Source organism: Marmota monax, unplaced genomic scaffold (assembly GCF_021218885.2).
Source record: "Marmota monax isolate L192 unplaced genomic scaffold, Marmota_monax_Labrador192_F-V1.1 WCK01_AAM20220418_F8-fsc00001, whole genome shotgun sequence".
In the NCBI taxonomy this organism is placed as follows: Eukaryota; Metazoa; Chordata; class Mammalia; order Rodentia; family Sciuridae; genus Marmota; species Marmota monax.
Window position 1 is genome coordinate 36,327,798 of NW_026693777.1, and position 23,675 is coordinate 36,351,472.

Consider the following 23,675-nt stretch of genomic DNA (forward strand, 5'->3'; position numbering starts at 1 on the left):
CTGCTGGGAAAGTAATCAGATGGTTTTTAGTTTCTATGTCCATTCAGTATGGAGCAAAAACTGATTAGGAGGCCAAACTACCAGCCTGGTACCCTGAATATCTGTGTTCCCATCCCTTTCCTCCACCCACTGCCTCTTCCCGGGCATCCCTGCACAATTTCTAGGAAGTGCACAGGCTCTGGATATGGAACACAATTCACATTTTGGCCTATTTTTAATTTGTTTAAAGATCTTGTCCAAATTCCTTTGTTCCTGTCAGGATTATTTGCCTAGTGTGTGAAATCAGACCTTAGGGGTCACGGTACTTGGTTGCTTCTTAACAAGAGGATAAAAATCACACGAGGTCACATGATATGTCTAGCACAACACTTGGCACAGAGGAGGCACTGAGTAAGTCTGAGTTTCTCTCTCCTGAGAATCAAACTCTCTTCTCTATCCCTAAAACACAAGCTGCCAAAAGAGAGGGCCTGGCATTGATTAACCCATGGCAGGATACCTGGTTTGTTTCTATCACTGTGAGATGCTCATTGGGAACCAAATACAAGAAGTCCTGATCCCTGTTTTGTCCTCTGTGAGCTGAGTCAGTTGCTTAGAGCCTCAGGTCTCCATTTCCTCACCACTAAGTAGGGCAAATGAGGCCTGTTTTGTCTGCCATGTGGGGTTTTCAGGGCAAATGAGATGGAGCATGGACAATCTTCCTGTGACCTCCATGGAGCTAAACAAAATCAAGGCTTTCTCTGCCCATGCCACTCTGTGCCTCCAGATCTGTTAATGCATTTGCTCACCTAGCAGGAATCTATAGTTAGCCTGCGGTTTATGAAATCAATCAGCCATAAAGGCTCTCTGCAACACCTCCCTCTTGCTCACATCTCTAACTGATTGTCAAGATATGCCAACCCCACCACTGTCTCTGGTCCCTTGAATCCCTCCCCCTTTTTGCCACCACTTGTGTTAATTTTCTATTGCTACTAACGACAAATTACTGCAGACTTAGTGGCCTAAAACACCACAAATTTACTATCTTATAATTCTGTGAAGTAGAAGTGTGACTGAGATCTGGGCTGAAGTCAAGGTGTGGTGGGGATCTCCTTCTGGAAGGCTCTTGGGGAGAATCCTCTCCTTGCCCTTTCTACCTTCCAGAGGATGCCTACATTCCTTGGCTCATGGTCCCTTCTTCAAGTAAATCCAAGCCTGGCTCTTTTCTGTCACCTTCTTTCAGGGATCCCTGTGATTACTCTGGGTTTACTCTAATAATCCAGGAGACTTCCTGATTTTAAGGTCAGCTGATGAGCAACCTTAATTCTACCTGCAACCTAGATCTTCCCTTGCCATTTAACATTCAAAGATTCCAGAGGTCAGGATGTGTAATATTTGGCAATCATCATCCTACCTGCCACACCTCCCTCATAAAATCCTCATACCTGTCACCCAGAGCACTGCTGACATCATACGCCTCCGTGCCTCTCTGCTGCAGACAACGACTATAAAATGTGCTTGAGGACTAAATCCTTACTTAAGAGATGATTTTGCTAAAACAAACTGTATCCGTGCCTCATAGAGTGCCAATATTTAAATAGCCAAAAATAGTTAAAAATGAAGGAGTCCCAAGGCACCAGGCACACTTTTAAGTACTTTGCGCATATTAATTTACTGCTTACATCAACGTAATGAGGAAAGTATGCAGGACATGTCCATTTTACAGGCGAGAAAACTGAGGCACAGAGAAGCTATGATGTTTTTAGTGTTCCAGGTAGGTGGCACAGCAAGAATTTAAGACCACATAGCCTCACTTCAAAGTCCTGTGCTCATAATTACCTCACTGTAGTCAAGCAAACTAAAAGGTTTAGTCCTCAGGAATCTTCCATAGCTGTTGTTTACAGGAGATAAGATGCTATTATATAAATGATGTGCATGAGAATTGGCCTCAGGTTGACAAGAGTTTGACTTTTTATCCTACCACTTTTTGCTTTTGGAAAGTTACTTTGTCTTCAGTTTATTTTAAAATAAGAGTAAAATTGTCTATTGTGTGTTGTTAAGAACTATTTACAGAAGTGCCTAAGATAATGCACAGGACAAAGTGGGTTCCATGCAGATGTGAACCCCTCCTTCAACTGCAATGCTGAGTATTATAATATTGTGGGTACCACAAATATGGAACACAAATTAGGAAACGCTCCAAGACACAAGGCAGTTCCATCAGTTGATCTTCCAAGACACCATGTATCCTAACCATTGGTTATGCTTTGGATCTGAAGTGTCCCCTAAAAGCTCCGATTAATGCAGGAATTTCAGTGGTGAAATGATCAGATTATGAGAACTGTAACCTAGTTTGAATGAACAAACTGGGTGGCAACTGCAGGCACATGGGGATTGGTTGGAGGAAGTGGGTCACTGGGGGGTGTAGCCTGGAAGGTTTTATCTTCTCTGTGGTCCCTTCCCCCTCCCCCTCTCTGCTGCCAACTCCTGAGCTGCTTTCCTCTGCAATGCCTGTCTGCCATGATATTCTGCCTCGCTTTGGGCCCAGAGCCAGAGTAGACCAAATCTCTGAAACCAGAGCCCAAATAAACTTTTCATCTTTCAAGTTGTTCATCTGGTATTTTGGTCACAGCAACGAGGTAAAGCTGACTAAACCATCATCTTACTTTCCCATGGTGTTCCATTCTATTTCCTTTTGGAATTCAGCCAATCTCAACTTGTTGCCATTTCTGGAATATGACCAGAACTTTTCTCCCTCTTGGTTGTGGTCAATCAATTTTTTCAACCAAAATGTCTTCTTTTCTTATTTTATCTACCTGGGCAGATTCTTTATGGACAGTTGCTTAGCCCCTTCCCTGACCACCATGGTATTTTGTCTATGCTTTTAGTATATTCCACCTCATGATTCTATTGAACTACTGATCCAAATCCATTTCCCCCTTTATCTACATGGTCCCAATCTTTTAATCTTTTTTAAAAAAATATTTATTTCTTAGGTGTAGATAGACTCAACACAATGCCTTTATTTTTTATGTGGTGCTGAGGATCGAACTCGGTCCCGCCGGTGCTAGGCAAGCACTCTACCGCTGAGCAACAATCCCAGCCCCAATCTTTTAATCTTTATGAGCCTCAAGTGAACTAACATGAAGCTGGAGGTCAAAAAGATTTGTGCCATGGAGCTGAATGTAGAACCAAATAAGACGTGGTCCAGGCAGTAAGACCCATTAAGGAAAACAACAGGTACGTAAAAATCCCATCTAAGGAGGAAAGTCATATATGTCCTACTAGAAATTCATTAGATGCTTGGGACAGAAAGTAGGAGAATAAAGTTGAAAGAAAGGCTTCATGAAGCTGGTGTCAGTGTATCTTGGGGAGGACCTATCTGGAAAGAATGTAGAGAAGTGTCTTAGAAATACTGCTTAAGTCCCTCAGATGCATCCATTCACCATAATTAAATGATCTTACTTTACACATATTTCTACCAGAGACCCAGGACTTACTTTGGTGGTAAACAGTAGACATTTTCACTTCCTCAGAAGTAAAGCTGTTGCAATCAGCTAGAGGAGAATTTTGATCTAGCTGTTCAGTGACAGAGCAGAGCTGCCACAAGTAGCAGCTTTTGGGCTTGATGAGTAAAAACTCACCTCTGCAGTGACCTCTGGTTCTGGTCTGCATTGGAGGACAGGCAGTGCTCTATGGTATACAGCACAGGGCTAAGGACAAAAGAGGAGTGCTCACCTCCTTCAGACATACTCAATCATGTTCAGTACAACCCAGCTCTTGACCAATGGCACCCAAAGCAGAACTGCAATTCATAGGCCTGAATTGGCTTATCACAGGCCTCTGAGCATGCAGACCAGATGACATTAGGGAACATCCATCCCTCTCCTCTCATACTATTTGAGAGGGTAATATTCTTTGGGATGTTTCTTCATAGAGAAGAAACAGATGTTTCCCTCCAGAGAAAGCATTCAGTGCACCAAATCTTACCTGTAAAATTTGACAATTTCATTTTGTTAATTTTACAGTTTAAGAGAAATAGTTGATTTCTTATAACTCAATTGCTATGCATTGGATTTAAGAAAAGTCTGTTTAAAATGCAGTGTGCCATAAGCACTGGCCTAGACTTAATAGGCAGAAGATTTTCTAGGAATTGCTGGATTGAGGTATGAAAACAATGTGATTTAGTATGGTGCTATAACTTTTTTTTTTTTTTTTTTTTTTTTTTTACTTCTTCATTCTTAGGAATGTTTGACAATGTTGCAAGAGTTTTCATTGACATCATAGTTTGGAGTTAATTTAGGCAAATCTGTGCTACATGGAGCCAGCTAGCAGAATTCTGATGAGTTTTAGAATCTCCTTGCTCCCTCCTTCCTGGACAAGTTGAGTTTCCCTCCTGCAGGTCACGTAGCCAATAACAGCTGCTCACAGAAGAGAAACTGCAGGAGGGTGCACCACTACCTTCCCTGAAAACTCCAAGTCCAAATCTTTGGCTTTGTTAACTTTGAATTCTGTAGGGTTTTGACTATCTCCATAAACAATGCATCACAGTAGTGATTCACCTCACAGTTGTAGAAGGAAAGATAAAGATGTGATGTTTAAAAACCATTCTATATATGAATCTTTGTGTTGGAAGCTTATGATATGTTGGTAAGTTCTTTGGCAAGCTTCCTGATACAGGGGGAAGGCCTAGGCAAAGAGTCAGAAACCCAAGGTGAAGTCACTCCTTTACTCACCGTTGTTACCTTGAGCTAGTGACAATGAGTCATAGATCATTTTTCTGGAACCAAGGATGGACAGAAATAACTAATGAATGAGCCAGTATCCCTGGATTCTTCTGAGTCTTTTTCCCTTGAACTATACAATGAAGGGATGAGTAACACTATCATCTGTTAGTTAACTAATCTATGTGGGCATAGGCCAATTACCAGTTCACTAGAGAATGTCATTATTATTATTATCTACATTTGTTATTTTATCAATTGCAAGAGTAAGAGAAATAAGATAAGCAGTAACATGGATAAAGTTATCAATAATTTATAGGACTTTGACCCCCTTATTCTAACATTATCTTCTTTCAATTAAATTAAAAACATTTTTGGTGGGTGGATAAGCCCCCAAAGCTTATTTATCTTACAATGTAAGTTGAGTGAGGGGATCCACGCATCTGGAACATTCAGCAGGGCACCCATATACTGACAACCAGACATACCCTACCACCCTGACCATTTCCACTATTTCTGAGACCCTAGGATGGAATAATTAGGACACAAAGCTTGAAACTTTCATGGTTCCCACCTGTGGAAGGAAGCAACATGGGGTGAAGACACAGGTGTCACTTGGGGGTGGGCTCTCTGGTGGGCGTGTTCTACCAAAACAGATATTGTGGTCTGTCTGCTTGAGGCTTGAGGGTCAGTGAAGCATGTGCTCCTCAGTCTGCACCCCATCCTGAAAGCGAGAGGGATCTCACAGAGGCAGATGGTATCGATATCATCTAACTCCATTTGCCAGACACAAAATGGTTACTCTGTGGGCTCCCAGTCACGACATACTCTTTGTTAGAAAGAAGGTCAGAAGGAAGAATCCACTTTCAAAAATAGACTCTCAGCAGGTCACATAGGAGACATGTGGGTCAGCTCTATTTTCAGTTCTGCTTTGGCAGTAACCACAAAGGGAGGCTAAGTTCACTTTCTTGTGGTTTTAGAATCCTGCTGGCATGTCCCTTTCCATGGTGACTGGAAGGACTGATCAAGGGGCCAGAGCCAAGGCCTTAGACATGCTGTTCCAGACGCTTCAACACTTCTGCTGACAAATGGTGAGGGTCCGTTCCCTTCAAAAAATAGTCTGACAAAGATGAAAGGGTAATATAAAGGGCAGTAAGATGTATGAACCCCAAAGTAGTGTTTTCAGACAAGCCGATCATATCCTGACAGTCTATTGCTCTAGTGCATGATTTGAAAGTGTTTCCAAGATGGATAGGAACAGGGAACAAGATAAGAGGATAAGAGGCAACCGCATTAAACCTAGGATAGCCCTTCTTTCTTAGACAAATGACAAATGTGCAGAATATGTAGCAAGAAGATTAATTATATATAATATTTCATACAATCCTCCTCTTGAAATGTTAATAGTGTAGAGATAGTCGACTGCCCTGTAGGACTAATTATGATCCTGTTTCAACACAGGTCAAAACGGTAGGCACTATCTACAGTAATAAAGATCAGAGTAATGAATTTGGACAAGACTCAGGACTGCTGAAACACAGAAGGCCAAAGCCCTCTAGGATGTTTTGTTAACAACATCATAGTCAAAAAAACCAAACCATCTCCTATTTCTTTTACAAATCCTCTTTCTGCTATTATTTTATTTACTCACTGAGGCAATTGTTCCATGCTCAGGAACCACAGAGAGAACTGACAGAAAATTACAATGGTTAAGAGAGAGAATCTACAGAAACAGAAAAGAAAAATGAATAGATATCCGTTTGCAGGCATTTCTAAGTAGAGAAGAGCAGGCACCCAGCAATCCATCTTTCAGCTTTCAAAAGAGTCTGGAAGTTAGTTCCTTCAATCAAAGGAAAGGCAGAGCTCAAAACACATAACAATAACTATCAGCATAATGCCCAGATGGCTCCTTTGAGTTTAAGCAGTCCACATATACATCACAATATTTGTTAAAGAGTCATTACCCCAAGTCTCAGAAGAGAGAGTTGGGAGTACTGTGATTAAAAGGCACATTACTTACTAGGGCATCTCTCCTCCTCCTCTGTTGGTGGCTCCTTCTCTTGCTTGGGTGGACCTCTGATTTTGTGTACCAAGGCACACAGTTTTCCTGCCCAGGTGGTGTCCTCATCTTCCTCCTCCTCTTCTTCCCAGGGAACTCCTAGCAAGCCAAAAACAAAGTGAAACACAAACAGTACAAGTATTAGAATGTAAAGATGCTGCTTCTTATCCTTCTGGAGCTTTCTAAAAGGACCGCAGGTGGCTGCCCATGAATATTTACTTATATTATGCCTTTTGGGAAGTTTTTTAAAAGATGATTTCCTGCATACCAGAACATCAAGTAATTTTAATTCCAGGGTTTTTCTTTTACTAACCTGAACTTAAAAAGGGATCTAGAATCTCTATAAAGAAAGAGTTTAACGTTGCATTATTTTAAGTGAAAAGCTCAGCTAATTACCCACAGATTACTCAATCTACCCCTGTACACACAGCACAAATGTTGAGAGCCACTTAAAACCAGCAGCTGTGTGTCAAGATAGGGATCACTGGCTTAAAATCCTGAAGGGCAGAAGTTTCTGCCTCCCTGACCATGTACACTGTAATAGCTAAATGGGGATCAGAATCTGGGCTCATGGAGAGCAGAATTCCAACTATATCACTGTCATAAACTGGGTGAGGGGTATGTGATGGTCTGTTATTTTCCTTCTTTCTCTAGAGACCCTGTTCCCTCTGAATTTCCAGAAAGTCTTCTCCAGGTAGAAAGAATGTCAGGCATACATTCTGCTAAGGTTACCTCCTATATTTTCTCTGACCCACACAGTCTGGATAGAATCACTTCTTGACAACTGATATTGCAATTCAAAATCAAGAGTGACTCCACCTGCCTCACCCTGGGTTTTCTAAGGCAGGAATGGGGAGCAGACTCTCTTGGCTCCAGCCTCTCAGCAACTCACCACAGTGAGCAAGAAGGTCCTCATGGAAGTCGTACAGTTCCTCCCGGATCTCCTCTGGGCAGGGGCAGTTCTCTCCCAGTTGAAAGTTAAGAAGCATGTTGATCTTTGAGGATGAGAATGAAAGGCTAATTGGTTTTCAGTATTGGTCAAGGGAACTCAGATCCTGTTTAGACACCTAACACTCTGTAAGAGTTTTATTTTTAGTGAAAATGGTCAATATGCAAAAGTAACTTTCATTTTCGTTAATTGTAAAAGTAATTCATTAGTTGCATAAAATTCAGAGAATAAAGAAAAAAACATACTGGATCAATTTTACCATCGATAGAGTTTTAGTTAACATCTTCAGACCGATTGGGACTACACTCTAGATATATATTTTTAAAACTATATTTTCTACTTACTATAAATTACGTTTATTAATTTGAAGATTTTTAACCTGATTTTTAAAAAAGTTTATCATTTATTGGAACATTTGCATATTCAAATAAATTTTAATCAAAACTAATATTTTTCACATAAACTAGTGTCAAAAATCAGCCACAAATTACAAAATAAAATCTTGAAGTAGTAGATGAAGATTAAGAAATTTGGGTTTATTATTATCTTCTAATATATCCTCTACACCAGTTTTAATTTCCCTGTAGGTACAAAAAGTAAAAATGATTTATTAACCTGATTTTTAAATAGGTGCATTACATTTCATTCTATTGATGAATAATAATTTGTATAAAATTTATTCTGTTATGATATGAGGAAGTGTCTATTTTTTGTACTTATTATTAAAGTTGCTTTGAACTTCATTTTATATATTTTTGCTTGTATATATAATCATTTTCTTAGGATAAACTCCTAGAAGAAAAATGATTAGAGCAAGTTTGTATATTTTAATGGCCTTTGATATAAACATGAGCCAAATTGCTCTCCAGAAAGCTCCCAACAATTTGTATTATCACCAAATTTATACAAGAGTATTACTTTGCCATATCCATTATAGTAACACATTTTCAAGTCTTTACCAATTTAATGGTTGAAAAATATCATATACCTGTTGCCTTAATTTGCATTTAATTGGTGAGGCTGAACTTTGTTTGCTCACACACAAAGACCGATTTATTTCATATTTTATAAATTTTCTGTGTTCTTCCTCTATTTTTCTATTGGGTAATTATCTTTTTAAAAATTAGTTGGCGAGTTCTTAGTTCTTTGCAATATATATTCCAAATATATTTGTCATTTTTAGTAAACTCCTAATTTTGTTCATAGGGCTTTTGTTTTTGATACATAGGTTTATGTTTGCAATCACCTTAGCATTTTTTTTCCCTTATAGTACCCCCCCACCCCCAAACCCTCAGGTATTCCTAAATACTTTTGTGCCCCTCTGACAGTTTGGTGAAGTCCAGATTAATGTTTTTACATAAATAGAATAAGACATGCAGGATTACAGAGAAATAATGATATTAAAATCCATTTATCAAAAACTCAGGAAACATATCTGTGATATACATATCCTTTATTAACTCAGATGGTTACTTAGTAGCCACTCTTCTGTGATCTTGAAGCAATGATGAATGTAAATCATATTTCTCAATATTATAATCACTGTATGTCACACGTAAAGATGTGCCATTACTATTGGTGATAAAGTTAGATACTTGTTTTGCTGCCCTACATTAATAATGAAAAGCAACGCTATCTGAGATTAGTGGCAAACTGCTATTCATTTCCTGCCCAGGTTCTTGGACTTGGGCTTTCCCCACAGGTTCACAGTGCAGGTCAGTGAACATTTAGAGGGAGTGTAGAAATAACTGGAGTCAATACTGTCCATTTTACTGGTTTTGGTCACTATAACCCCAAAATCCGGCGAAGGAGTATATTCTCTGTTATGGATTTCTAGGTTGGAAAAAGTTTACAACCTCCTATTAAATCATAAGCTTTATTGAACAGGAAGAATGTTACTTAAACCTTCTACTATAACCATTTCTCTTGAAGTAGGTAGAAGTGTTGTCTGTAATAAAACAGTGTCCAGTAAATAGGTTGGAAAAGTCATTTTTGTGGTTTTCCCAAGATGCTAAATTACTGAAATTATATCAACAAAATATACACATAAATCATTTATTAAGTAAATATAAGATCTGAAGGTGGCTTCAGAGTCAGAAAAGTTATTTCTTTACTGAAAGACCTTTCGTTTGGTGGAACACTTAGGACACTGGGATGCATCTGCCTGCAGGGCATAAAACTGAAAGCTGGAAAACTGGACAGAGCAGAACTTTCTGCTGCAGGTCATGGCCTCTGATGAAGTCCTTTTGGAAGTGAAAGACCAGCTGACTATGCCCAGTTCATTTGCCAACAACCATGGGACTAATCTTAGTTTTATCTTCTTTTGCACTTAGCTATATCCCTCAAGGATGTGTTCTTCATCACCCCGAAAACTCTCTGGATATAGGGAGTAAAACCCATGGGAGGGGAAGGGAGGGATTAGAAATGATGGTGGAATGTGATGGACATTATTGTCCAAAGTACATGTAAGAAGATATGAATTGGTGTGAATATACTTTGTATACAACCAGAAATATGAAAAATTGTGCTCTATATGTGTAATAAGAATTGTAATGCATTCCACTGTCACATGTAAATAAAAAAATTAAATGAATTTTAAAAACCCTCCATTTTTCTGAGTGAAATTACATCATTTTCTGATAAATGGATGAAACTGGCAAACACTGTAAGTGAAATAAGCCAGACTCAGAAAATCAAGGGTTGAATGTTTTTGCTCACATGTGGAAGACAGAGAGAAAAAAGGAATAAAAATGGGGATCTTGCAAAAGTAGAAGGGAGATCAATAGAGTAGAAATAGGGGATTCAAGGGGAGGAAAATGAAGTTGACCAAATTATGTTATGTGCATACATGAGTATATCACAATGCATTCCATTTTTATGACTATAATGTACCAATTAGAAATAAATCAATAAATAGAAGGAAGACCAATAGAGTAGAGGAAGGAGATCAGGAGAAGAAAGGGAGGGAGGGAAAGGGGAAGTACTAGGGACCAAAATGGAGTACACTATGTTAGAGGCATTTATGAATTTTTCAAAATGAACCCCAGTTATGTATAACTATAATGCACTAATACAAACATTTTAAAAACCCTGTTTTCTCACAACAAAGGTTGTGAGATAACATTCCCATTTTAAAAATTCTAATTTCCATGCATCCTATTTTCCAAGTGATTCTGTACTACTAACCTCTGAAATTGATCTAAATCCTCCATAACTTCAATAGCATTAAATGCATCTTACACTGAGAACACAATGGGCAGGTGCCCTCTAGAAGTACTCAAGGTGGGCTGCAGATGAGACAGCTGAAGTTCACAGCAGCGTGCTTCTTTTATTCTATTCCGAAACCAGCAGTATCAGCATTACCTTAAAGCTAGCTAAAAATGCAAAGTCCTGAGCCTCATTCTATAACTACCAATTAGAGACCCTAGAAGCAGGACCAGGAAATCTTTTTTTTATTAAGCTCTTTAGGTGATTTTATTCAAGAACTGCAGGTCTAATAATTAACCCACATCAGTCCATAAAAACTTACATTGAGCAACAAATGTACTATCTGTGGTAAATTTGAAATAAACATGTTCTTTTAGTTTTATTCTTTTTGAGAAAAGTAGTCAGCAAATGATTAGTGATATTTAGTAATATTATTAATTATCCCATGAGTAATAAATTTTATAACATGTTCTTCATTTATGATTTCCAGCCTATTTTAATGCAACTGTGCTTACTGTATTGAAATAGTTGCAGAATAGTTGCATCATTGCTTGATGAGTTAAGGAAGAGTTTGAGTTATAGATCTGAAATGATTTCTCAGAGGACTGTTTAGAAGAAAGTGAGGGGGCAGGTGATGGAATCCCTGTGGAGGGCAGACAGGTCTGGAGGCAGAATGGGGAAAGGAAGGGTGGGAGCCACCACTGTCCTTCCAGGAGCCAAGACCATGAGGAATGTTGGGTGATGCTGCCTGGGTCAAAGAGATGCAAGAAAAATGTGAACTCACTTACTGGGCTGTGACTGAGGGTCACAGAACAAGGCAAGAGACAAATGCAAACATCTCTGATCCTAAAGCCAATGGCAGCTCAAGTAATACTAGGCAATCTAAATGAATGATCTCATAGGCTCCTCACAAGAACCCTGGGAGGTATGAACATTACTCACACACTGCAGCTAAAGAAACTGGGACAGAGATCATGTGGCTAAGACCACAAGTGAGTGTCCCAGCAGCCAGAATGGGAGCTCTGTAGCCTCAAGTTAATGCCAGAGCTGTAACCACCAGATCACCTGTCCTACCATTATTCACAAATACACAAAAGCACCAGGATTCGCCCAGTGACATGAGGAACATCCACATGGCTGCCAGTCTAAAAGCAGCCTGCAAGGTTCATAAAGTCTTCAAGAGTGCTTCTTGGGAGGTAATAGGAAAAACCACACATGGGTGCATTTGGCACAGCACAATGATCTGTCCAATCAACCCCAAGAGTTTCTTCCTTTTGGGTCCAGCATAGGGATGGTAGGCTTTGCCTTCTCTACAGCATGACCAGTACCATTCAGATGAATTTTTAAAAAGTCAAGATATATGGTTAATTTTTAAATCAATATAAATATCTATGTTCTGCAAAGCAGATTAGGTAAGTAATTGGATGAGGTTGTAGTTGTGCCATTAATATAAAATAGTGGTAATTATATTGACAACAACTTACGAATAGGCTGCTTATTAAATACATATAATATCCTAAGATTTGTCAGACACAGTACACTGATTTCTTCACTGAAGGATCTATGTTCTCCTTTGGACACTGAGAGAGCAGTGGCCAACCAACCTGCAGGTATCAGAGCTCTGCTGAGCAGGAGGATAAATGGAAATGATTGTTTTACAAGATATCGCTCCCTCACTTAGAAGCTTCTCACTGGGGTTTTTGTTCTTCTCAAAGAAGCCTTCCCATCTGGGTAAGGCTGAGCACAGGTGGGGTACTGCAGAGAACAAATATGACACATGGCAGATGATGATTCACGTCCTGAATCTGGTTCTCCAGACTTCGTGGGGCTGAGGAGGCTCTTAGCAAGGCACAGCCCACTGGGCAAGAGTGTTTGGACATGTAAGATGAGGAAGACTGCAACCGCTCTCATAAGTTGGGGCCCATTAGCCATGTTCTGTTGGTCTCTGAAAGAGGGGTAGTAACTTCTGGAAGCCTGGCAGAGATTCTTCTGAGTGGTGGCTCACTGCTGAGGAGACAGCCGAATCCCAACAGCAATCTGTTTTTGACTTGCTAGTAAAGGCATAGGGAGAAGAGGGTAGGGAGGAGGAAGCCCTGTTCTAAGTATAGTGTAGAAAAGGTTATTATCCCACCCTAGATACTGCTCGGTCACAATCTGCAGAGGACCAGGCCTGTCTCCTGCTGCCATAGGGGCTCCTTTAATCTTCCACAGAGGAAGCCTTGAGGCTACCCCAGACACCTTAAAGGATTTGTGGGCCCTGCTCTGTGGGTGCTAAGTTTTCTCATGGGACCTGGAAGTGACTCAGGAGGGGATGCTCACCTGCTCCTGTGGGGGTGAGCGGAACTCCTTGGTCTTCCGGGCGGTCAGGGCAGCAGACATGTTCAGGGCCTGCATGAGCTCATCATAGCGGAACTTCTGATTAACTTGCAGCTTGGAGACATAAATGTCACCAAATGCCACGATGGCCTCTACTCGGTGCTGCAGCTCACAATCGCAGAGATAGCTGAGAAGCTCACACATCTGTAACAAAAGCATTAAGTGTACACGTTTGTGTAGTAAGTAGCACTCTAAGTACACCCCTGGACCTGCCAGCATCTCCATTTTACAGATGTTAACACTGAGTCCTAGATAATTGAAATCATCTGTTCAATGGCACATAGTAAACATAAAGTTATATTGCTTGAATCCAAGCTAGTCTGCATTCAGAGAACAACTGTTCCCCATGGAAGGCCAGGGAACAAGAGGAAAATGAGCTCACTGGAGACAGAGTAAATCTGCCTGTGGAGAAAAAGAACAGCTTTCTAAGAAAATGTTTTCCCAGGAAACTCAGTACAGAAGCCAATGCCAAAATGCTCACGTGAGCCCTGCCTTCGTTTCTGCTGACTTCCTGAAGGAAGGAAAATTGAGATGTCTATCCTTCACCCTTCTTTCACTGTTGTGATATACACTGTTTTGTTGTGACTAGTGCTTCTGGATTGTTATTATGATAATCTTATATCTATGTAAAATATAATTTTTTTAGATAAAAAAGTTAAAACTGGGTGTGAGACAACTATAGAGAATTGGGGGAAATCATTAAATATCTGCTGGGTATGATGGTGCATGTCTAATACCAGTGGCTTGGGAGGCTGAGGCAGGAGGATCACAAGTTCAAGCTTAGCTTCAGTAACTTAGTGAGACCCTGTCTCAAAATAAAAAATAAAAAGGACTGGGGATGTGGCTTACTGGTTAAGTGCCCCTGCGTCCAATCTCTAGTGAAAAAAAAAAAATCTTGAAACATTTTGCACTCAGAGTACCTTTTAATTAAGGCCATGCATGATGGGGATACATTCAGAAAAATTTAGCATTAGATGATTTTGTCATTGTAATCACATAATAGGGTATGTTTACACAAACCAAGATGTGAACAGCATAGCTCAGTGATGTAATCTTACAGGACCACCATCATGAAATGTCATTGGGAAGCATGAGACTACCTCTAAGTTCAGGTTTACTTTAAAAACTCCTAAACTGGAAGCTATAGATGTTGTATTCCAGGTATCATCTATGACAAAGGACTCCATGTGCTAGACAGGGGACTCACATTAAAAGAAGTCTTGGTCCTATATCAGAATAGCGCATTCATGTTTTAAAAATGCTTATGGTATAGGTGTATATAATTTTATATACAAAATTTTTCTATACTCAATGTTTTGGGCTACCTATCAATCCCATTGAATACAGATATGAGAGCTTCTATAGATTATTATAATACAGTTTATGGTAAAACATAGTACATATTGTGTTTTATAAAAATGTATCCTAATATTATATTTGGTAATAATCTTTCACATTTTACAAATAAGCAGCTAAGGCTGCTTCTGGCCACTGACTTGGCAAGTTCTCATAACCAGTAAGCTGGTTGTGCATGCCTAATACCAGTGGCTTGGGAGGCTGAGGGAGGAGGATCACAAGTTCAAGGTTTGCCTCAGTAACTTAGGGAGACCCTGTCTCAAAATAAAAAATAAAAAGGACTAGGGATGTGTCTTAGTGGTTAAGTGCCCCTGAGTTCAATTTCTAGTACAAAAAAAAAAAAAAAAAAAAGAGGAAAAAAATCTATGGCACATAGTAACCATAAAGTTATTGCTTGAATCCAAGCCAGTCTGCATTCAGAGAACAACTGTTCCCCACTAAGGCCAGGGAACAAGAGGAAAAAAAGCTGAATGAAAGAACTTAATCTTAGCAATAGTTGATGCAGTCTTCTCCATAGTGGCATAGGCTGGGCCTACTTGATTCATCTCCCTTTCTCTTTTCTCTGTGCCTGTAATACAAAAGTTATCATTCTCAGTACATAACTGATGCTAGCTTATGCTGGGAAAAAGTATTTTAGGCAGTGTCAAAGGCTCCCAGGCAGTGCAGGGAGTGGCTCTAGGAGCATGACTGCCCTCGGCTTGGATGGAAGTTATGTGAATGCTGCAGTCATATGACCACACCAATCTGCAAGAATATGGCATCTACTAAGAGCAGGTGACCGGTGCCATCTCCCTGTGAGCCAGTTCCTTGAGGTTACTCCAAGCCTAAGGCTTGACTCCCTCTCTAGGCAGCTATCTCACAAATGAGCACTTAGATCCCAGAGGTTAAAAGATAAGGGCAGAGGGAGGAGGGAAGATGGCGGCGAGGGGAGTGCATTACCCCCGTGTGCTGCTTCACTGTGTGGGAGTGTGACAAGTCAGGACGGCTGAAGGATATCTTGTTGGGAATTTCCAGCAATAGTGGGGTGCGCCGGAACCTGGAGGAAGGATTTCCATCGCATGAGGATCGGCTACGGGGACTCAAACGCGAGAGGTTTGTCGCACGGAGGGTAAAACTGCTTATTCAGCGAATCGCCCCGCGGCTGGAGTCTGCAAGGCGCGCTGGGATAGAGACGCAGGGTTACAGCGCTGCAGTTTCTGCCAGACGCGCAAGCACCGCACTCAGGGCTGAATTCTGGGTTCGAGACGGGGAAGGAAGCGGTCCATCTCGGTTCTCCACACCGGTCAGACCACAGAGGAGGCCAGCAGCCACCATGTTGGTAAACTGACGTCACCACACCTGTTTTTGACTGACCGCAGCTCATTCAGCCATAGAACAGGTAATTTCAGGCTGCAATTCGCCTGCGGCTTGCAGACAGATTGCTAGGGTTCAGCGCCTGGGGGCTTCGCGCTTGCAAGGTAAACAGACCTGTGACAGCCTGGCGGGTCAGGCCCAGTGGCCTGCCAGTGTGGTACACACGTCACCCCAACTCGAGTAGGGGCAGAGCAGATCCTTATCCCACGCCCGGATCAGGCCCTGCCAGTGTGGTGGTCACGTGACCCCAATTGGAGTGGGGGTGGAGCGGAACTGCCACCCGTGCCCGCAGGGTGAGCAGACCAGTGATCAACCTGCAGATCAGGCCCAGGGGTCCGCAGGCGTGGTAGGAGGGGCAGGGCAGATCCGCCGCCCGCGCCTTCAAGGTAGGCAGACCTACAACAGACCTGCGGATCAGGCCCAGGAGCCTGCCGGCGGGGTACAAATACCACCCTAATTGGAGTAGTGACAGAGCAGAGTCGCCTCCCTTGCCAGGAACAGACCCAGCATCCTGCAGGCGGGGTAGTCACGACACCCCAATTGGAGTAGGGGCAAAGCAGAGCCTCCACTCGTGCCCGAAAGGTGGGCAGATCTGCGACCGACCAGCAGGACAGGCCCAGTGGCCTGCTGGTACGACAGACACGTCACCCCAATTGGAGTAGGGGCAGAACAGAGCCGCCACCAGCTCCCAGAACAGGCCCAGTGACCTGCCGGAGTGGTAGCCACGACACCCCAATTGGAATAAGGAGAGAGCAGAGCCGCCGCCCGCACCTGCAGGAAAGATTCGCAAGCAGTATGAAAAGACAAGGAAAGAAAGGACCACAAGCAATGCAGGTCAACGCAACTTTAGAAGAGGTAACAGCTGCAGCAGATGGAATGTCAGATAAAGAATTCAGGATATACATGCTTCAGATGATCTGGAGTATCAAGGAAGACATTAAACAGCAAAATCAGACAATGAAAGATCACTTCGACAACGAATTACGCAAACAAATCCAGGAAGCAAAGGATCAACTATACAGGGAGATAGAGGTTATAAAAAACAAGCAATCAGAAATCCTAGAAATGCAGGAAGCAATAAACCAACTTAAAAACTCAATGGAGAATACTACCAACAGAGTAGAACACTTAGAAGATAGAACATCAGACAATGAAGACAAAGTATTTCAACTGGAAAAGAACATAGACAGCTCAGCAAGACTGTTAAGAAACCATGAGCAGAACATCCAAGAAATATGGGATAACATTAAGAGACCAAACTTAAGAGTCATTGGGATACAGGAAGGTACAGAGCTCCAAACCAAAGGAATGAGCAGTCTATTCCATGAAATAATACAAGAAAACTTCCCAGACTTGAAGAATGAGACAGAATCCCAAATCCTAGAAGCCTACAGGACGCCGAATGTGCAAAATCATAAGAGATCCACACCTAGACACATTATAATGAAGATGCCCAACATACAGAATAAGGAGAGAATTTTAAAAGCTACAAGAGAAAGGAAGCAGATTACATTTAGGGGCAAGCCAATCAGGATAACAGCTGATCTTTCAACACAGACTCTGAAAGCTAGAAGATCCTGGAATAACATATTTCAAACACTGAAAGATAATGGGTTCCAACCAAGAATTGTGTATCCAGCGAAATTAAGCTTCAGGATGGAGAATGAAATTAAAACCTTCCACGATAAACAAAAGTTTAAAGAATTCGCAGCTAGAAAACCATCTCTTCAAAACATCCTAGCCAAAGTATTACAGGAAGAGGAAATGGAAAATAACAATGAAAACCAACAGTGGGAGGTAGGACAGTAAAGGGGGGGGGGGAAACAATCAAAGAGGAAAACAAACAATGTTTAGTAACAGAAATAAACAAATATGGCTGGAAGAACAACCCATATCTCAATAATAACCCTAAATGTTAATGGCTTAAACTCACCAATTAAGAGACACAGGCTAGTAGAATGGATCACAAAACAAGACCCAACAATATGCTGCCTACAGGAGACGCATTTGATAGGAAAAGACATACATAGGCTGAAGGTGAAAGGTTGGGAAAAATCATATCACTCATATGGACTTCGGAAACAAGCAGGCGTGTCCATACTCATATCAAATAAAATAGATTTCAAGCCAAAGTTAATCAAAAGAGATAAAGAGGGACACTACATACTGCTTAAGGGAACCATACACCAACAAGACATAACAATCATAAATATTTATGCCCCAAACAATGGTGCAGCTATGTTCGTCAAACAAACTCTTCTCAAGTTCAAGAGTCTAATAGACCACCACACCATAATCATGGGAGACTTCAACACACCTCTCTCGCCACTGGACAGATCTTCCAAACAAAAGTTGAATAAGGAAACTATAGAACTCAATAACACTATTAATAACCTAGACCTAATTGACATATATAGAGTATACCACCCAACATCAAGCAGTTACACTTTTTTCTCAGCAGCACATCGATCCTTCTCAAAAATAGATCATATATTATGTCACAGGGCAACTCTTAGACAATATAAAGGAGTAGAGATATTACCATGCATCTTATCTGATCATAATGGAATGAAACTGAAAATCAACGATAAAAGAAGGAAGGAAAAAGCATACATCAATTGGAGAATGAACAATAGGTTACTGAATGATCAATGGGTTATAGAAGACATCAAGGAGGAAATTAAAAAATTCTTAGAGATAAATGAAAACACAGACACAACATATCGGAATCTATGGGACACATTAAAAGCAGTTCTAAGAGGAAAATTCATTGCTTGGAGTTCATTCCTTAAAAAAAGAAAAAACCAACAAATAAATGATCTCATACTTCATCTCAAAATCCTTGAAAAAGAAGAGCAAAACAACAGCAAAAGAAGTAGAAGGCAAGAAATAATTAAAATCAGAGCTGAAATTAATGAAATCGAAACAAAAGAAACAATTGAAAAAATTGACAAAACTAAAAGTTGGTTCTTTGAAAAAATAAACAAAATCGACAGACCCTTAGCGATGCTAGTGAAGAGAAGAAGAGAGAGAACTCAAATTACTAGCATACGGGATGAAAAAGGCAATATCACAACAGACACTTCAGAAATACAGAAGATAATCAAAAACTATTTTGAATCCTTATACTCCAATAAATTAGAAGATAGTGAAGGCATAGATAAATTTCTTAAGTCATATGATCTGCCCAGATTGAGTCAGGAGGATATAGAAAACCTAAACAGACCAATATCAATTGAGGAGATAGAAGAAACCATCAAAAGACTACCAACTAAGAAAAGCCCAGGTCCCGATGGGTATACAGCAGAATTTTACAAAACCTTTAAAGAACAACTAATACCAATACTTTTCAAGCTACTTCAGGAAATAGAAAAGGAGGGAGAACTTCCAAATTCATTCTATGAGGCCAACATCACCCTGATACCTAAACCAGACAAAGACACTTCAAAGAAAGAAAACTACAGACCAATATCTCTAATGAACCTAGATGCAAAAATCCTCAATAAAATTCTGGCGAATCGGATACAAAAACATATAAAAAAAATTGTACACCATGATCAAGTAGGATTCATCCCTGGGATGCAAGGCTGGTTCAATATACGGAAATCAATAAATGTTATTCACCACATCAATAGACTTAAAAATAAGAACCATATGATCATCTCGATAGATGCGGAAAAAGCATTTGACAAAGTACAGCATCCCTTTATGTTCAAAACTCTAGAAAAACTAGGGATAACAGGAACATACCTCAATATTGTAAAAGCAATCTATGCTAAGCCTCAGGCTAGCATTATTCTGAATGGAGAAAAACTGAAGGCATTCCCTCTAAAATCTGGAACAAGACAGGGATGCCCTCTCTCTCCACTTCTCTTCAACATAGTTCTCGAAACACTGGCCAGAGCAATTAGACAGACGAAAGAAATTAAAGGCATAAAAATAGGAAAAGAAGAAATTAAATTATCACTATTTGCAGATGATATGATTCTATATCTAGCAGACCCAAAAGGCTCTACAAAGAAACTATTAGAGCTAATAAATGAATTCAGCAAAGTGGCAGGATTTAAAATCAACACGCATAAATCAAAGGCATTCCTGTATATCAGCGACAAATCCTCTGAAATGGAAATGAGGACAACCACTCCATTCAAAATATCTTCAAAAAAAATAAAATACTTGGGAATCAACCTAACAAAAGAGGTGAAAGACTTATACAATGAAAACTACAGAACCCTAAAGAGAGAAATAGAAGAAGATCTTAGAAGATGGAAAAATATACCCTGTTCATGGATAGGCAGAACTAACATCATCAAAATGGCGATATTACCAAAAGTTCTCTATAGGTTTAATGCAATGCCAATCAAAATCCCAATGGCATTTCTTGTAGAAATAGAGAAAGCAATCATGAAATTCATATGGAAAAATAAAAGACCCAGAATAGCAAAAACAATGCTAAGCAAGAAGTGTGAATCAGGCGGTATAGCGATACCAGACTTCAAACTATACTACAGAGCAATAGTAACAAAAACAGCATGGTACTGGTACCAAAACAGGCGTGTGGACCAATGGTACAGAATAGAGGACACAGAAACCAATCCACAAAACTACAACTATCTTATATTTGATAAAGGGGCTAAAAGCATGCAATGGAGGAAGGATAGCATCTTCAACAAATGGTGCTGGGAAAACTGGAAATCCATATGCAACAAAATGAAACTGAATCCCTTTCTCTCGCCATGCACAAAAGTGAATTCAAAATGGATCAAGGAACTTGATATCAAATCAGAGACGCGCCGTCTGATAGAAGAAAAAGTTGGCTACGATCTACAGTCAGTGGGGTCGGGCTCCAAATTCCTCAATAGGACACCCATAGCACAAAAGTTAATAACTAGAATCAACAAATGGGACTTACTCAAACTAAGAAGTTTTTTCTCAGCAAAAGAAACAATAAGAGAGGTAAATAGGGAGCCTACATCCTGGGAACAAATCTTTACTCCTCACACTTCAGATAGAGCCCTAATATCCAGAGTATACAAAGAACTCAAAAAATTAGACAATAAGAGAACAAACAACCCAATCAACAAATGGGCCAAGGACCTGAACAGACACTTCACAGAGGAGGACATACAGTCAATCAACAAGTACATGAAAAAATGCTCAACATCTCTAGCTGTCAGAGAAATGCAAATCAAAACCACCCTAAGATACCATCTCACTCCAGTAAGATTGGCAGCCATTAGGAAGTCAAACAACAACAAGTGCTGGCGAGGATGTGGGGAAAAGGGTACACTTGTACATTGCTGGTGGGACTGCAGATTGGTGCAGCCAATTTGGAAAGCAGTATGGAGATTTCTTGGAAAGCTGGGAATGGAGCCACCATTTGACCCAGCTATTCCCCTTCTTGGTCTATTCCCTAAAGACCTAAAAAGGGCATGCTACAGGGACACTGCTACATCGATGTTCATAGCAGCACAGTTCACAATAGCAAGACTGTGGAACCAACCTAGATGCCCTTCAATAGACGAATGGATAAAAAAAATGTGGCATTTATACACAATGGAGTATTACTCTGCATTAAAAAATGACAAAATCATAGAATTTACAGGGAAATGGATGGCATTAGAGCAGATTATGCTAAGTGAAGCTAGCCAATCCCTAAAAAACAAATGCCAAATGTCTTCTTTGATATAAGGAAAGTAACTAAGAACAGAGTAGGGACGAAGAACAGGAGAAGAAGATTAACATTTAACAGGGATGAGAGGTGGGAGGGAAAGGGAGAGAGAAGGTAAATTGCACGGTAATGGAAGGAGACCCTCAGGGTTATACAGTGGAGGGGGTAGAGAGAGAGGAGGGGAGGGGAGGGGAGAGGTGGGGAGGGGGGAGGGTGGATGATGGGAAAGGCAGCGGAGCACAACAGACACTAGTATGGCAATTTGTAAATCAATGGATGTGTAACTGATGTGAATCTGCAATCTGTGTATGGGGTGAAGGTGGGAGTTCATAACCCACTAGAATCAAAGTGTGGAATATGATATGTCAAGAAATTTGTAATGTTTTGAACAACCCACAATAAAAAATTAAAAAAAAAAAAAAAAAAAAAAAAAAAAAAGATAAGGGCAAACTTATCACTGTTAGCAGAAAACATTTCTAAAACATCTGCCTTATTGACCAAATCAGCATTTTCATTTGGCATGGGGAGACATGAGGAATATATTCCACGTCAGAAACAAGCATTGCCCACAAGCTCCAGGTCTTTGAGTGTGGATGCAGGACTCTTTCAGCAGTGGGTTGATGCCCATGCCCACTGTCCCTCCTATCAGCCCGGCTGTGCTCTCTCCCACCCAGGCCCTTTCCAACACACAGGAGCTTTGTTGTTCAGAGTTACCTGCAGCTTGACGGACTCTGGCAATCGGGTCTGCAGCAGGCCTTTGATTGGAGGCTCCTTGCTGGTCTTCTCCCCAGCCTCCACTGCCTTCTCTTCCACCTGGGTCACTTCCTCCTTTTCTGCTCCCTCTTCTGACTCTCCACTGTGCTCCCCAAACACAGAGGGATCAATCAGGAGGAGAATCTGACGGACATCATCATCATCAAACACGCCCATGACCAACAGGGTTCCAATGAGCTTCAGCACAGGCACAAACTGGAACTCCACAGAACCCCCGACAGGGTCTCGGATGTGGGCTCCACTACAGTGCACCGCCTCGGTTAGCATACTCAGTGCCTTCGTCTTGAGAATCTCCAGGGGAATCTCGGGGCTCTGCTTCTGGTGCTCCTCACTGGTTACCACAAAACAAGGGGTGGAGAACCTGAAGCCTGGCTTGAGGCACGTCCGCAGGCCCACCCCTGGCAGTCCGTGCCTCTTGGACTCATCTGGGTACAGGCGGATGTTCCTGGTGGTGCTGGTGATGGGGATGATGTATTCATTCTTCATCATCAGTTTCCTCTCCTTAGCATTGGCCAGGTGGATGCTAATGAGCAGGTCATAGAATCCGGATCGAAGGAGGCCAGGGAGGTACTTGTTGTCAATGGTATAGAAGAGCTGCGAGAGGTCCACGTGGCTGCACAGGGCATAGGCTACCCGGCTATTTCCTAGGGCACACACGGCGCTGTACAGCCTCAGTGTGTGGTAATGGAATTGCATCAGGTCCTCCTGCTCACAGAGCTCCAGGATGTCCACACACCTGAGGATGAACAAGCAATCAACCACCTCATGGCAAGAAGAATGCGCCAGAATCCAGCAGTCTCACTGTCTGAATGCCCAGGGCTTTAACCAGCCTCACAAAGGCAGAGGGGTAGAGGATGTGGGAGTCTCTGCCATGTTTCCTTTAATTGGTTATCACTCCTCTCTTGGCTTCAGTCCACATCCTAACCCCCACCAATCCACCATATCTAACTATGAGGCTCTCAAAAACCCTACAAAACTTAAGACACTGGTTTGCCAAATATGCAAGTTTCCCTCATCAGGGAAAACCCCAAAGCCCCAAGCAGAAAAACATTTAGGTACATGACAAGCTAACTTGCTCCTCTTATTTGTAGGTTCAAGTGGATCCTCCATTTCTTGATATAAAAGCCCCTCAGATGTGTACCTGGAGTCCTCTGTCAATGTATCTACATCTTATGTACAACCTTCACTCTACCTTCCCCTAAAAACAAACTCACCTGCATTCTTATCCAG

At 41.1% G+C, this 23,675-nt stretch overlaps 1 protein-coding gene across 1 annotated transcript in view; it reads right to left on the minus strand.

The window, feature by feature from the left end:
- Ryr3 (ryanodine receptor 3) overlaps positions 1–23,675 on the minus strand; it is a 517,407-nt gene that overhangs the window by 163,328 nt on the left and 330,404 nt on the right. The window contains exons 35-38 of the mRNA XM_058584663.1: positions 22,386–23,181; positions 13,235–13,435; positions 7,652–7,754; positions 6,721–6,858 (exon numbers count right to left, since the gene is read on the minus strand). Coding sequence (XP_058440646.1) covers positions 6,721–6,858; positions 7,652–7,754; positions 13,235–13,435; positions 22,386–23,181 — 1,238 coding nt within the window. The remainder of the gene's footprint in view (positions 1–6,720; positions 6,859–7,651; positions 7,755–13,234; positions 13,436–22,385; positions 23,182–23,675) is intronic.